This window comes from Ovis aries, chromosome 6, assembly GCF_016772045.2.
Source record: "Ovis aries strain OAR_USU_Benz2616 breed Rambouillet chromosome 6, ARS-UI_Ramb_v3.0, whole genome shotgun sequence".
Classification (NCBI taxonomy): Eukaryota; Metazoa; Chordata; class Mammalia; order Artiodactyla; family Bovidae; genus Ovis; species Ovis aries.
Window position 1 is genome coordinate 116,123,581 of NC_056059.1, and position 13,928 is coordinate 116,137,508.

General features: G+C 66.1%; 1 protein-coding gene across 1 annotated transcript in view; it reads right to left on the minus strand.

Moving 5' to 3' along the window:
- The window catches only part of DOK7 (docking protein 7), a 35,022-nt gene that overhangs the window by 20,853 nt on the left and 241 nt on the right, over positions 1-13,928 (minus strand). Inside the window, exons 3-4 of the mRNA XM_027971272.3 lie at positions 5,001-5,231; positions 2,815-3,015 (exon numbers count right to left, since the gene is read on the minus strand). Coding sequence (XP_027827073.2) covers positions 2,815-3,015; positions 5,001-5,231 — 432 coding nt within the window. The remainder of the gene's footprint in view (positions 1-2,814; positions 3,016-5,000; positions 5,232-13,928) is intronic.

Below are 13,928 nucleotides of genomic sequence, written 5' to 3' on the forward strand. Positions count from 1 at the left end.
CAACTCGGGGCCCACAGACTCCCTGAGATCTGAATTCTGACACCTTCAGAGTTGGGATGACCTTGTCATGGGCTGGATGGCGGCCCCAGAAGACAGGCTCACACCCTGGAGCCTGCGACTGGGCCCTTATCTGGAAAAGGCTCTCTGCAGGTGGGCCCAAGTGAAGGCTCTCAGACCCTCCTGAGTATCAAGGGGCCTTGACTCCACTGACCTGTGTCCCACGTGAAGTGGGACCTCGTGAAGCCAGAACAGACAGCAGGGATGTGGCCACAAGCCTGGGAACACCTGGGACCCCTGGGGACTGGAAGAGGCGGGGAGGACCCGCCCAGCCCCAGCCCGACCTCGATTTGGGCAGAACGGTGAAGGGGCAGGCTGCCGTTCTCAGGCAGGGATGCGCTCATTCGCTGCGTGGCCCCTGGGCTGAACCAGCCACCCTCCGCCTAGGAGGCCCGCGTCCTGAGTGGCCTGCTGGCTCTGACCACACACACAGGGCTGCATGGTCCCTGCTCACCCCGCCCTGCGTCACCCGAGCTGGTGACCATCTACAAACTGGCAGAGCCACGGCCCCTGCCAGGGCCTGGAGGAGAATGGCGCCCCGTGGGACCCGCCGGGTGGCAGGGTGTCGGGAAAGGCTGACCGGCCGGTGCTGGCCAGGGGCCTCCAGACAGTCTGCAGGGGAGAGGAGGACCCCCAAGAGGGACTTTCTGTGAGAGGGAGAACCCGCCCTGGAGCCCTCGGGTCCAGGCAGACCCGCCGGGCCCACCCAGAGCCCAAGGCCCAAACTCGGGCCTTGCACAGAAGCCCCAGCACGGCCGGCCACAGTTCATGCTGTTGGCCTGCCTGTCCGGGACAGGACTCAGCAGCTTGAGTTGCAGCTTCTGCCCTCCCAGGAAGCCCTTCGACTTCTGATGCCTGGAATCATCGACGGTCAGAGAAGGAGCCCACCCACACCAAGAGCTGGAATTTTAAACTCTGAGGTCTCTGGGGGAAAACATCCAGCGGACTCTATTACATTACGTCCGGGCAAATAAAACAGTCTCCAAGGAACCGGTCCTCCCAGCCACCCCCGCTCTAGGGCACACACCAGCGCCAGCCGGGGCCTGCGTCCCAGTCCTCACGGCAGCCACAGGCCACCCTGCCTGAGTCTCGGCCCCAGGAGTCCCACCTGTCCATCCAGGATGCTGGTCTCTGTCCCGCCAGGGCCCCAGCAGCTCCAGGGCCCCTCTGTTCTCAGGAGGGAAGGGCGGCCACACATACCAAGCACGCTGCAGCCTGCTGCCCCCCACTGTCCATGCAAGGGAGGGGCCCCCCACCTGCCCGCTGCTCATACCTCTAAGGTCCAGCGGAGAGGACTCTGGACGGCCTCCCAGGCAGGCCTTCCCCGCCAGCCCCAAGCAGACGGGCCAACACCTGCGCTCACCTCTCCTTCCTGCTCGAAACCCCCCAGGCAGGAAAACGCACGGGCCGAGCCTCTTGCAAACTCCGGCTGTGGCACCCCTGCCAGCTCCGGGGCCAAAGCACCCGCTCTCCCAGCCCGCCTGCACCTCCACTACGTCACCCCTGCCCGCCCTTCTCTGCAGCATCTCAGAGCTTCTAACCTCCCTGGCGCCCAGGACGAGCCATCAGCACGAAATCCAGGGGCTGCAGTCGGCCTGATGTCTCAGCTGCAGCCCCAACCTGCTTGTTCACCTGTCTGCCCAGCTCCTCAGCAGTTTGCGTCTCGTCCCGTCAAAGCCAGGGCCCGAGGACCTGTCCCGCCTCGCACCACCCCCGCCCCTTGCAGAATGAGGGCCTCAGACCCAGCCTCCAGTATGACCATGTCCTCAAGTGCGTTCCCTGTGCCCAGAGAAATCCAGGCGCGATCAAGCTCCGGAGCGCAGGGGGGCGGGATGCGCTGGGCCCTGTGGGCGCCCCTGGCTGCCTCTGTCCTCTCCAGGGGCTGTGGGTGGGGGAGCGATCTGTGTTCCTCTAAGAGGGTGGGGAGGTAGCCTCCAGCTCGGAGCCCCGATCACCCTTCACACGAGGGAGGGATCCGTGACCCCCCACCTGCGTCTGGGGTCTCGGGCTGACCAGATTTGGGATGCACAGCCCCCGCCCAGGCAACACCCTCCAGCCCAGCACCTTCGTCTCATCGAGTCGGTCCAGCAGCAGGCACTCAGCCGGAAAGCAGCCTGGGGCTGCAGACAGGCTCGGGCCCTCCAGACAGAGGAAGGGAGGGACTGTCCCCGCCCCCAGCAGCAAGTGCAGGCCCACAGCGGCCCCCTTCACTGGGAGAACAGCGGGCTGGGGCACTGGAACATACCCCCCACCACCACCCTGCACCCCGAACTCTCCACCCGAGGGCCTGTGCACTCCCCCCACCGAGCCTCTCCCAGCTGGAGGCTAGCTCCCTGCAGCGTTCACCTGGCCTCGGACACCACCTCAGCCCTGGGCACCACCCCGCTCACTGCTGGGCCCCCGCATTCAGCCCTCCTTGCTGACGTCGGCCTGGGTGGGGGGCTCAGGGCCCAGGGAGCCGAAGTGTCCACTAAGCATAGACTCAGTGGACATATCTGTTCCCTTTTTTCCCCAGCTGAGCAGCTCTGAAGCCCTGTGACCGGGCCCTGAACCGCCCCCCGGGTGGCTCTGCACTGACTTCGTGTGGGAGGGTGCACGCTCACAGCCCCAAGCCCCTGCCTCCGGCCGGGGCTGGGGGCTAAGCGCCGGCCTCTTTGAGACCGCAGGCAGCTGTGGGCCCAAGAGAGGCCAGGGCAAGCGGGATGCCCGGCTCTGGGGCCACGGCCCGGCCAGCAAGCCCGAGGCCCACGTACTTACAGAATCCACACCTGGTCCCGCCTTCAAAGATGAACCCGTTGGGCACGGCCCCATAGCGCCGGAGGTCCGACAGCTTCCACTGCCCCGCCACGGCTGGGGGGACGTCCCTGGCCACCACGAGGATGTCGTTGCAGAGGTGCAGGGTGGCAGGGCCGCTCTCCAGCTTGGTGCCCGGAGCCACGATCACGGGGAACCTGTGCACTGGGGCAGGGCGGGGGCGACAGAGTGTTGCTGGGAGCAGACGGCAGCCAGGAAGCGGGAGCCCAGGTGTCAGCTCCCGAGGGCAGGGCCACCCGGCGCCAGAGCCCCGCCCTGTCCCGTCCCAAGGGGGCCCGCCCTGAGTGCCCCCACCTCCCACCCTAACAAGGCTGGCCCAACCCCAGTGAGCTCCGGGAGAAGCACACAGGCCCCGGCTGGCAAGTCCGAGGCCTCGGGTGCCTCCTCTGAGAAACCAGCTGCACCCAGTGCAGCTGCTGTGGCCCCATTCCAAAGATGGGAACATGGAGGCCTAGGAGGCCCAGCTTCCAGCCCCTTCTGGAGAGTCCCAGCCCGGCTGCAGGGACACGCAGGAAACCCCAGGCCCTCCCCGCTCCAGTGAGAGGGTCTCCCTGGCGCTGAGCATGACAGTTAGCTCCCCGAGACCTCCTCTCTGCCTCCGCTCAGCCCTTTGCCCCTGAAGCCCCTCAGGAGGGCGGTGGTGAGCTCTTCTCGCCTCACAAGCCCCGCCCCAGCCTCGGAAGGACCTTGGAAGAGGGGTGCATCCCAGAACATCCAGGCCTAGAAGCGGAGGGCGGCCTCCCGGCCTGTGCCCACCAGACTCGTGTCCACCCCGAAGCCGAGGGGCCAGCCCCAGCCCTGCCTCCTCCTCCCTCCCTGAGCCCACCCGAGCCCCCGTGGTGGGCAGCAGGCCCTGGGCGACGACCCTCACAGCCTGGCCCCAGGGGGCCGGGGTCCACAACCCATCCCCGCGTCCTGGTGATTTCTATTTAAGGTGCCAGGACAGGGCAGCAGCTGCCTCTGCACCAGGCCCCTGCCCACTCCCCCACCCCCAACCCTCACAGAAGAGGAGTCACGCGCTGAGCCAGGCTGAACTGGCGGGAACCCCAACGGGAGAACTTTCTGGAAAAGGCTCTTCCCTCCTGCCCCTGCGCCCCCCTCACTGGGCCGTCCACACACATCCCCCACCCTAGATGCCTGGTCCAGGGGCTCCCGGAGGCGGGACAAGCCCCTGACCGCTAGCTGGGCTGGGCTGAGGTGAGCGAGGCCCCTTACTCAGGGTGCAAAACAGGGGCCAAGATCAGTGATATTTTAACGATGATTTAAACAACAAAAAAGTCAGTGCAAAAAGTCCATGGTGAGTGAAACAGCTTGAACAAAGCCCAGGCTGGCTGTGGCATTGGGGCAGATGTGGACGGGAAGGTTTAAAGACAGCTCACAGACCAGCTTCGCTTTAAGATTTTGACATTTCTGTTCATCATGGGCCTCGAGCTTTCATTTTTAACTGTTTAATAGTGTGTTAAAACATCGTGGCTTTTGAGATAACGCGGGGCTTTGGGATTAAACCGTACACACCGCTATGTGTACGTTAGGCAAGCAACATGGTCCTACTGGACGCGCACAGGGAGCTACGCTCGGGGTCTTGCAGTAGCCTGTGCTGCACGAGGACCTGAAAGCACACACACGTGCACACACGCACACGCGCACAGCCGAGCCACCCCGCCGCCTGCCCGGAGCAGACGCAGCCCTGCGAGCTAGCTGCACTTCGATAGAAGATGCCAGCCGTGGGTTCTGATGACTCAGCTGGGGGCCGGCCTGCCTCTGCTCGACCAGCCCGGTGGGCAGCTGGGGGGGGGTGCTGGGTCTTGCCCTTCTCCCGAGAGCACCCCATGCTGTACCCTGCACCCCCCTTGTGGGGCTCAGGGGGGCTGGCTCCTCCTCCCCGGGGCTCTGGGGTCAGGCAGTCACCCGATAGGGCTAAAGGCCCCCAGGTCACACGGATGTGGCCAAGTTCGGGAGCTCAAGAGGCATCTCCCCCATGAACCTACCATTGTCCCAATCACGGCCGACCAGAGGGCACTCAGCAGGCACTGGGAGTTGTGACCTGGCCTCTGCAGCCCAGCAGTGAGACCCCCTGGGACCCCTGAGGGCAGGCAGAGGCCATCCCCGTGGGCCCCGGGCGCACTCACCCTCACCCAGCGCGTAGCGGATCCGGGCGTCCCAGGCGCACATGGCCTCACGGCTGTCGAAGCCCAGCATGACGGCCTGCGACAGACAGACGATGGCCAGTGTGTGGGCCAGGCCCTCGTAGGGCAGGCCGGGCTCCAGCCCGCAGATGTCCTCCAGCGTCAGGCTGCTACGCTCCCGAAGCCCCTTGGCACGCTCCGACTTGTCCTTGTAGGCCAGCATCAGCAGGCAGTCTGCAGGGGGCGCAGGGCTGGGGGTCAGTGCGGCCACCACCCCGAGTGCCCGGCACCACCCCCGCCACACCCCAGAGACCGAGGCTCCAGGCACGGCCTGCCCCCAGCAAGCTCCGGGCACCCTGATCCTCCAGCCCCTCATGCGCAAAAGGTACCCCCACCCCACATGGCCACGGGCCACGCGGGCAGAAGTGGGCTCAGGACACTCCCTGGCGGGGACCCGCCCACCCGGCCCAGGGCCCCTGCATCCCTCCTGAGCACAGGCGCGCCCCACCCGGCCACAGTCTGGTTTCTGCTGAGGGTGAGGGTCCTGGACCTGATGTGAACACCTAGATGCTAGAGTGTGAGGTGGCCCCGAGCTCAGTGAACGAGCCCTCTCGTCAGGGCAGGAGAGGGCTGGGGGCAGGCACTGGAGGACCTCTCGGGTTGGAGCACTTCCCTGCCCTGCCCAACACTGGAAACGCCTCCCTGCAGACCCATGGGACACCCGGACCCCAGAGCCTGACTCCACACTCAGCTAGGCCAGCAGACGGAGAGCCTGCCGTCAACCCCTGCCCCATGAAGACAGAGGGCGGACGGCGTGTCCTGGACACACACTGCTGCGGTCAGGTGGGGGCGCAGCCACAGGCAGACTGGACACCAGCCTGCGGGACGGGCTGGCTCCGGCAAACTCCTGTTTACAAACCTCCAAGGCCTGGGATGGGGGCTCCGCTTCCTATCTGTGACCCTGTCCCTAGCGTTTGAAATGCTTATGTGAGGGAAAAAAAAAATAAAGCAAGGCTGTTTTCATTCTCAGGAGAATACACAGAACCCCAGAGCCCACGGAAACCCACCTGCCACCCGAGGGTTCGGGCATGTTCTCTCCAGAACACAGCTTCCTTGGAAACGCGTGGCCCAGCCCAGAAATAAATTACTCGAGAGGCATAAAGGGCACATGTTGTTATGGAAATGCCCCCCAAGTGTCACCAGAGGCTCAAGAGGAGAAAGCTTGGGGAGGCCGTGAGCACAGAGAGACTCCCAGCAAAGAAGCGGGTGGACACCGGCGCAGCCGCGGATGGGAGCCCGGCGTGAGCACAGCCCTGCCACCCACACCAGGCTGCTCCCCAGACACGCCCAGCACCTCCTGCTGCTCCCCCTTGGCAAGGCCTGCCTCTCCCGCTGGTGTCGCCGTGCGGCTGGCTGTCCCGTCTCCCGTCACGCTCCCCACCCTGGAAGGCGAGCTCGCGAAGGCGGTCCTCTTCTGCTGCGACAGTCCGCTGTGTGGCCCACGCAGTCTCTGTCACAGTTTTTTCTGTTCGTTATTTATTTATTTGGCTGTGCCGGGTCTTAGCTGCAGCCCTGGGGTTTCTGATCTTCGCAGTGGCAGGCAGGATCTTCAGGATCTTTCACTGCGGCCTGTGGGAGCTAGCTCCCCCATCAGGGATCGAACCCGCCCCTCCTGCGCTGGGAGTGTGCAGTCTTCGCTGCTCGGCCCCCCAGGAGGTCCCTGTCACAGCTTCTTAACTGCAAAAGCAGCCGGAGACCACACGCACGGGTATGGCTGTGCTCCGACAACACTTCATCACAGAAGCAAGAGACGGGGCGGATTTGGCTCAGGCCCCGGATTTGCCGATTCTCGGTCTGGAGTCCGGCTGGCCACAAGGGCCCCTGGGTTGCCCCACGGCTCCCTGATGCCCCCTGCTGTCACGGGGGAGGTCGCCTGCCCTTGCAAGGCTGGTTTGGGGACCTGTGTGCCAGAGCCAACATGCGTCCCCGAGACCCTTTTCCCCCGGCCTATCCAGTCTCCCTGGATCCTGGCTCTGCCTAAAATCAGCTCACAGTCTGCTCCTTACAGAGATTTGAGAATAGACTTGTGCCCTCAGCTGTCTGCGGCGGGGTAAATGGGGATGCCCTCAAAAAAACGTGTCCACGTCCTGACTCCCAGAACCTGCAGACACGCCCTCGTTTGGAGAAAGGGTCTGTGCAGATGTAGTCAGGTTAAGGATCTTGATGGATTGTCCAAGGGGGCCCCAAATCTAAAGATGAGAGTCCTCGTAGGAGACGGGAGGGGAGACATCGACACACAGAGGAGAGGCCATGAGAAGACAAGTCACGGAGCGACGTGCCCATGAGCCCAGGAGCCCGAGCAGGTGGGAGAGCGCGCCCCGGCGCCTTCGCAGAAGCACGTGGCCCTGCCAACACCCTGAGTGTGGGCTTCCAGGCTCCAGGACAGGGAGAGAGCACATCTCTCTTGTTTCGAGCCCCTGGGTTTATGACACTTTGTTACCGCAGCCCCAGGAAGCTGAGACACCAGGCGGGTCACTCGTACGCTTTTTCAATATGAACGTAAACGGCGGGGGGGCGGACATGGCTGTGTGCCGAGCCCCACCTTCTCCCCAGTGGAAGCCGCCCGAAGCCACAGCCTGGTGACGGTGGTGGTGGAGGAGTCACCCCCGGACCCCGCCGCGGTCTCCCACGAGCTGGGGCAGGATGCGGCCCAGGGGAAGGGCAGCAAGCTTGGGGCCGGGAGGGACCCCGGCCCAGCAGCTGCCCCGCCGCCTCCCCCCCATCACTCCAGCCATAAAGGGATCCTATCTTTAAAACCCATCCTATAGAGAGTGTTGCTTAGTGAGAAGCTGCTGAGGAACAGGAGCCAGGGAAACGGCAATTCTCAGGTCTGGGACCCGAGACAAAGCGGGTCTCAGCTGCTCTGCACCCAGGTAAGAGCGCCCGAGCCTCCAGGGAGCAGCGGCCTGACGGCCCGGGACACACGCGTGGAGGATGCAGGGGCCCACACAGGCTGCCCAGTCCGGCCGGCGCCCCCCGCCACGAGCACCCAGTGCCGCACCCCTCACACCAGGCCAGCGAGCGAGGTCTCCCGGTCACCAGTGAGGGAGTGCCGCCAGCCTTCCCACCCTGCACCCGGGGTGCCCACTTCATCTCCATGCCAGGCCCCGTGGGCCCGAGGACCCCGCTCACAGCAGCCAGCCTCAGCCAGGCGGCCACCGGGCCTGGAGCCACCAGGACCCTGGGGGCGGGAGCTGAAGCTGCCCACAGGGCCTGGAGGGCGGCCTGGAAGGGGTGGCTCAGGCAGGGGTGGAGTGGGCCAGGGCGGCGGTGCTAAAGGGAGGCAGAGAGGGGCCGCCACCAGGGTGGGAAGACGAAACGAGGTGGTCCACACACAGACACACACACACTCGGTCTCATGCGCCTGCGTGCTCACACACGCACGCCTGCTCGCTCGCATGCACACGTGCACACACACTCTGTGCGTGGGCACCGCGGTGGGGACCGCCCCTCGCCTGTAGCCAGAGATAACCCCCTCTCCCCAGCTCACAGAGCCTCTACCTTCAAATGAGAGCTCCGCAGAGTCGAGGCACTAACAGCCTCGGCTGGGCACGCAGAGGCCCTCAGCCACAGGCCAGCCAGCAGGGACCTCGGCCGGGAGCCAGGCACCGTCCCATCACCGCAAAACACTGGGGAGGGTCTGCCTGTGGACCATGCGCGCCCACCCTGGCCTCCTACACCCGCCTGCACTGAGCCCGGCCAGGGGCAGGGGGCAGGTTCCTGGTGCAGAAAAGGCAAAGGCCCAGCGGCCCTGCTCACCGAAAGGGCCGCTGAAAGATGCCTGCTGGGGCCCCTCGGAGCCCACCCCACCTCCTTTTCCGTCCCCCCCGGCGGCCTCCCTCGCAGCACTAAGTCCGGTTCACTCTGCTCATGAGTGGCCCAGGGACCTGGGAACACGGCCTGGCTTCTGTGCAGCCGAAACCCAAGAGGGGAGATGGGCAGAATGTGGAAAAGCTGGACAAAAAAGCAAACCCTGAGGACGTGCTCTTCAGGGGCCCGTAGCGGGCACCTGACGCCAGCAGCTGTTTCGGGGCCTCCCAGACAGGACACAGACTCCCGAGGGACAGCACGCAGGGAACAGCATTGTGCCAGAGGGAACAGCTAATGCAGAAGCCTGGAGGCCAGCATGCAGGTGGGGAAGAGCCATCTGAGATGCAGGTGGGGTCCAGCCGGGTGGGCCTGCTGAGCCAGGCCGAGGCCTCATCCCAGCTCACGGGGGCCTGAGAGCTGTCACCAAACAGGCCCAGGCTGGCTGCGTGCAGAGAATGGGCACAGTGCAACAGGGGAGCTGCCGGCTAGGCTGGGCAGAGGAAAGGGGCCCAGGCTCTGCAGTAACCACGGTGACAGTGGGCAGGGCCTTCCCCCTGCCAGAGGCCGGCCAGCTCACGGGACCCCTTGTGGGCAGAGGCAGGGTTGAGGGAAAGGAAAGAAGAGGATGATTCTGGATGGGGGCAGGGGGGTACCTGGGCAGAAGAGGGGGCAGCAAGGCGGGTGGGGTTTCTGTTGCAGACACACGAGCTCAAGAGGCCCAAGGGACGCCAGGCGGCCTGCACGCAGGCAGCTGGACACAGGCGCCTGAAGATGTAAAAATAACCACGGGAGTCATGGGCCCCCGGAGGCGTTTACGGCCCGGGGCTGAGCGCCTGGGGGGGCAGCCGGGAAGCCGTGGGCCTCGTGGGGGCGGGGGGCCGGCAGGGAGGACGGAACCGGCAGGGGAGACAGGCGGGCGCCCACCCACGGGGACACGGCCGGAGCAGTGCTGTGGGGTTCAGTCCTCGCCGGTCATGGTGACCTTGGGCTGTGCCTTCCGCAGAGGCGCTGGGCAACGGACCCAGGGGCCGCCCGAGGGCTGGGGCTGGGGGCTGCTGACCAGGCCTGCCTGCCAGGGCCCCAGGCCGCCTGACGCACGGGCCTCCGGACACAGGCCCAGGCCTGCTGCTGACTCAATTCAGGGGGAGAGTGCGCCCACCGTGTGCGTGTGCAGGGTGCCACAGGGCTTCGTGGGGCTCTGGGGGGCTACAGGGGGCTTCGCGGGGCATCAGAGGGCTTCGCAGGGCTCCAGGGGCTTTGTGGGGCTCTAGGGGCTTCGCGGGGCTCCAGGGGACTTTGTGGGACTCCAGGGGGCTTCGTGGGGGCTCCGGAGAGATTTGCGGGGCTCCGGGGGGCTTCACGGGGCTCCAGGGGGCTTCACGGGGTACAAAGGGGCTTCGTGGGCTCCAGAGGACTTCGTGGGCTCAGGGGCTTTGCGGGCTCTGGGGGGCTTTGCGGACTCCGGGGGACTTCGTGGGCTCCAGGGGGCTTCGCAGGGCTCCAGGGGGATTCATGGGGTGCAAGGGGGCTTCCCGTGCTCCAGGGGGCTTCAAGGGGCTCCAGGGGGCTTCGAGTGTCCCAGGGGTCTTCGTGGGGTACAAGGGGGCTTCACGGGGCTCCAGGGGGCTTCGTGGGGTGCCAGGGGGCTTCGTGGGGTGCAAGGGGGCTTCATGGGCTCCAGGGGGCTTCGCGGGCTCAGCATAAGGGCAGCAGCAGGAGCGGTCAGGGCCCTGGGCCCCCTGCAAACCCGCTGCCCATCCACCCTCTGCAGGGATTACCTTGCAAGCCCTTGTGTCACTCTCGTCATGCAATTGGTCAGAGCAGAAGCCAGACCTCATCCGGGGTACTCCGACTCCTGGGTGGACCCAGGGGCTGCAGGAAGCCTGGTCCTCTGTGTCAAGGGTCCATGGGGACCAGAGGGCTGGTCTCTACTCTCAGCCCATGCTTGGGGGCTGGCCCAACCCCAGGACTGAGATAGGACACCCATTCCCGGGGGACACGGCTGGTCCCAGGCCAGAAGGTGGGGCCAGAGCAGGACCCTCCTGGGCGTCACCACCTGGGAGCACCCTCTCCCTCCCTCCCCTGCCCCCCTCGCCCCCCGACCCCCCTCTTGAAATGTGCCCGCCTCAACGGGGCTGCCCCTGCATGGGGTGGGGTGGAGGCTGGTGGGATGGAAGCTCAGTGGGCTTAGGGAGCACGTGCCCCAAGGACCCTGTTCCTGTGCTTGTCCGCAGGACCCAGGTGTTGCTGAGAGCAGCTGGGCTCCCAGCCTGTGTCCTCTGGCAGGCCCCAGCCCCAGCATCACCTGTGAGACTGAGTCAGGGCCCCTGCCCTCCAGGAACTCAGCACCAGGAGGGAGCGTAGATAGCGGCCCTCCCCAGGACAGGAGCGGGGCGTGGACACCCTGCTGGCCGAAGGGCGGAGCACACAGTGGGGGGCGGGGGAGGAGTCAGGAGACCACACCCACTCAGCTAGGGCCAGAGCCCTTGGGTCACCAGCTCTCAGCCCCGCTGTCTATAAGGCCCTGCCCGCTCCAGGACTCAGGGTCCCTCCTGCCGGCTTTTCTGGGCAGAATAACGCGGGCCCGGCAGTGCACACGGGAGTCCCTGCAGCAGGGCCCTCGGAGCCAGTGCCCGGGGAGCTGCCTTGGCTGCTCGAAGCCCTTTGCACGCCTCGCCCATGGGTGGGCCACCCTCCAGAGCCCAACCACGGGAGAGCATCTCCCAGCATCCTGAGCCTCAACCCAGGGAGGTGCAGAGAGAGGCTGCCCAGGGCCAGCCGGGGTGGGCCACACCACCCTCCTCTCACGGGGGCCTGGCCCGGGGAAAGGACCCAGACAGGAATCCTCGGGCCAGGACAGAGAAGGGGACCCCTGGGGGCAGTTCTCACTGAAGCTTCAGTAAAGACCGTCCCCTCTGCCCATAGTAGTTCCCCTCCCTCTGATTACCTAAACTTTATTACGAGCATAAGTGGTCTTGATTAAAACAAAGCGCAAACACCAGAGAAGGGACCAAGTGGAGAGGGGCACTCTGTGTCCCCCACCTGCCCAGTCTCCAACACCCTCTACTGCTTCCCTTGGGCCCACCTGGGAGGGAAATGATTTCTAAAAGCAAGAGCCCTGGGGTCTTCACGAACAGCAGGCAGGGCGGCCCCTCCTCTCGTTCCCAGACTCCCCTCTGCTGCAGCTGGGATCTAGGGAGTCTCCGCAGTGAGACCCCAACATGCATGGGCCTACCCCCCACCCAGGTCCACCGAGGGAGCCGGTCTTCAGGATAAGGGGGACCAGGCAGCTGCACCCCTCACAGCCAGGCCCCCAGCGAGCCGGAGAGGGGCCGGCTCATCGGCTAAGGGCCGGGAGGAGAGACAGGAGAGTGGGGACAGATCCTTGGACTGGATGGGGGACCACAGTGGGGGTCCCGAGACTCTGGGGACCAGGACGTGGGGCGCAGGGCTCACGACGGACAGCAACCCAGAGGGGCACATGGACCCTCCTCCAGCCCAGTCCCCTCCCGCCCAGTCCCCAGGCCAGGTCCTGCCTGGAGCGCCTAACCCTCTTCTCTGGGCACATCCCCTCCAGCCCCGCCGCCCTGGCGCCCTGGAGAGGCGGCTCTTCCCTCCGCTTAGGCCCGTGGCAAGCTCCCCTCCCGCAGGGCTGCGTGTGGAAAGACCCAAGAAAGGCTCAACAGCCACAAGTCCATTTATAGACTCAAAATCTGTGGCGGTGAGGAGCCGGTGCCAGAGGGCCCCGGCGTACAGGTGTGTCTGCCGGGCCCGGCCAGGGCACAGACCTCACCGAGCTCTCTAGGATACAGACACGACACCCACCACCAGGGGCTGCACATCACCACCCGCCCCAGCAAGGGGGACGAGGCCCGCCTGGGGCTGCGCTCCGGTGGGTCACCTTCCCCAGAGGCCCGCACAGGCCCTAGCTCATCAGCCTCCCTGCAAGCAGCCCCCGCCCCGGGCCCCAGCCAGCCCCTGCCCACTCCGTCAACACCGCCTGTGCCCACCTTGACCATCCACAGCCTGGCCAGTGCAGGGATCCCACTGCCTCCCAGTCCCTAGCCCCGCCAGGCCTCCCTGAGCTCCCTGGGACTAGGATCCCCCAGCACCAGGCACGGGGCTGGGCCTGCGAGACGGGTGAGCTCAGTGAAGCGGGTGCAGGGCTCAGGCCCCTTGGCGGGGACGCTGAGTTCCAGGTAGGAGGAGAGTGTGTCCAAGGCCAAACACAGGCCATTGCCCCGCAACCGCAACCGTGCTGCTCCCAGAGCCGGCTCGGCCAACGGATGAGGAGGGGAGCTCCTTGGGAACTGCCAGACACCCCCAGGCGTGCCGGAAGACCGACAGCCTCGCACGTGTGAGGCAGCGTGCACACACGCCCCCAGCAGTGCACACAGACCCCTGGGGGCCTGGGCCAGCTCCAGGGCACCTGTCTCCGGGAACAGCTGCAGCCAACCGGCCCAGAGCCTCTGGGTCGCCGCCGCTCGCTGAGGACCAAGGCTGGAGATGCCCAGCTCCACGTGCCTGTCCAGCCTCCTCCCAGGGAGCTGGGACTGGGGGGGTTCCCAGGACACATCCCCAGAGGAGGTCTCTTTCCCCTCTCTCTGTTCCAGGGCAGTCAGGCCTCAGCTCCACCTGGGCAAGGGGAGGGGGTGGCGCCTGGGGTCAATCCGGCCGGACACCCCATCTGGATTTGGGGTCAGTGACACAGCTCAGTCCCCACTGGGCGGGGACTTTCTGGGATGCTCCCTGCGTCGCCATGGGGGAGGGGGCCAGAACAGGCTCAGGCCCTTTCAGCCCTCCGGTCTCCTAACCCCCTCAACCCCACCAGGTCCCTCTGAGGTCTGGTCAGCCCTCCTGCCAAGGCGGGGTCGGCCGAGGGATCTGGGGTCTGAGACGACGTAGGGGCTCCGGGCCGAGTCGGGGCGCCGGGAGGGTCCCCGCAGGCCGAGGCCGGGGCGCTCTCCGGTTACAGCCCTCGCCCCGGGGCGCCCGCCGCCGGCTATTTCGGGCGAGCTGGCCGGCGCTCCGGGCCTACCGGGCGCACGCAGGAGGCCGCCG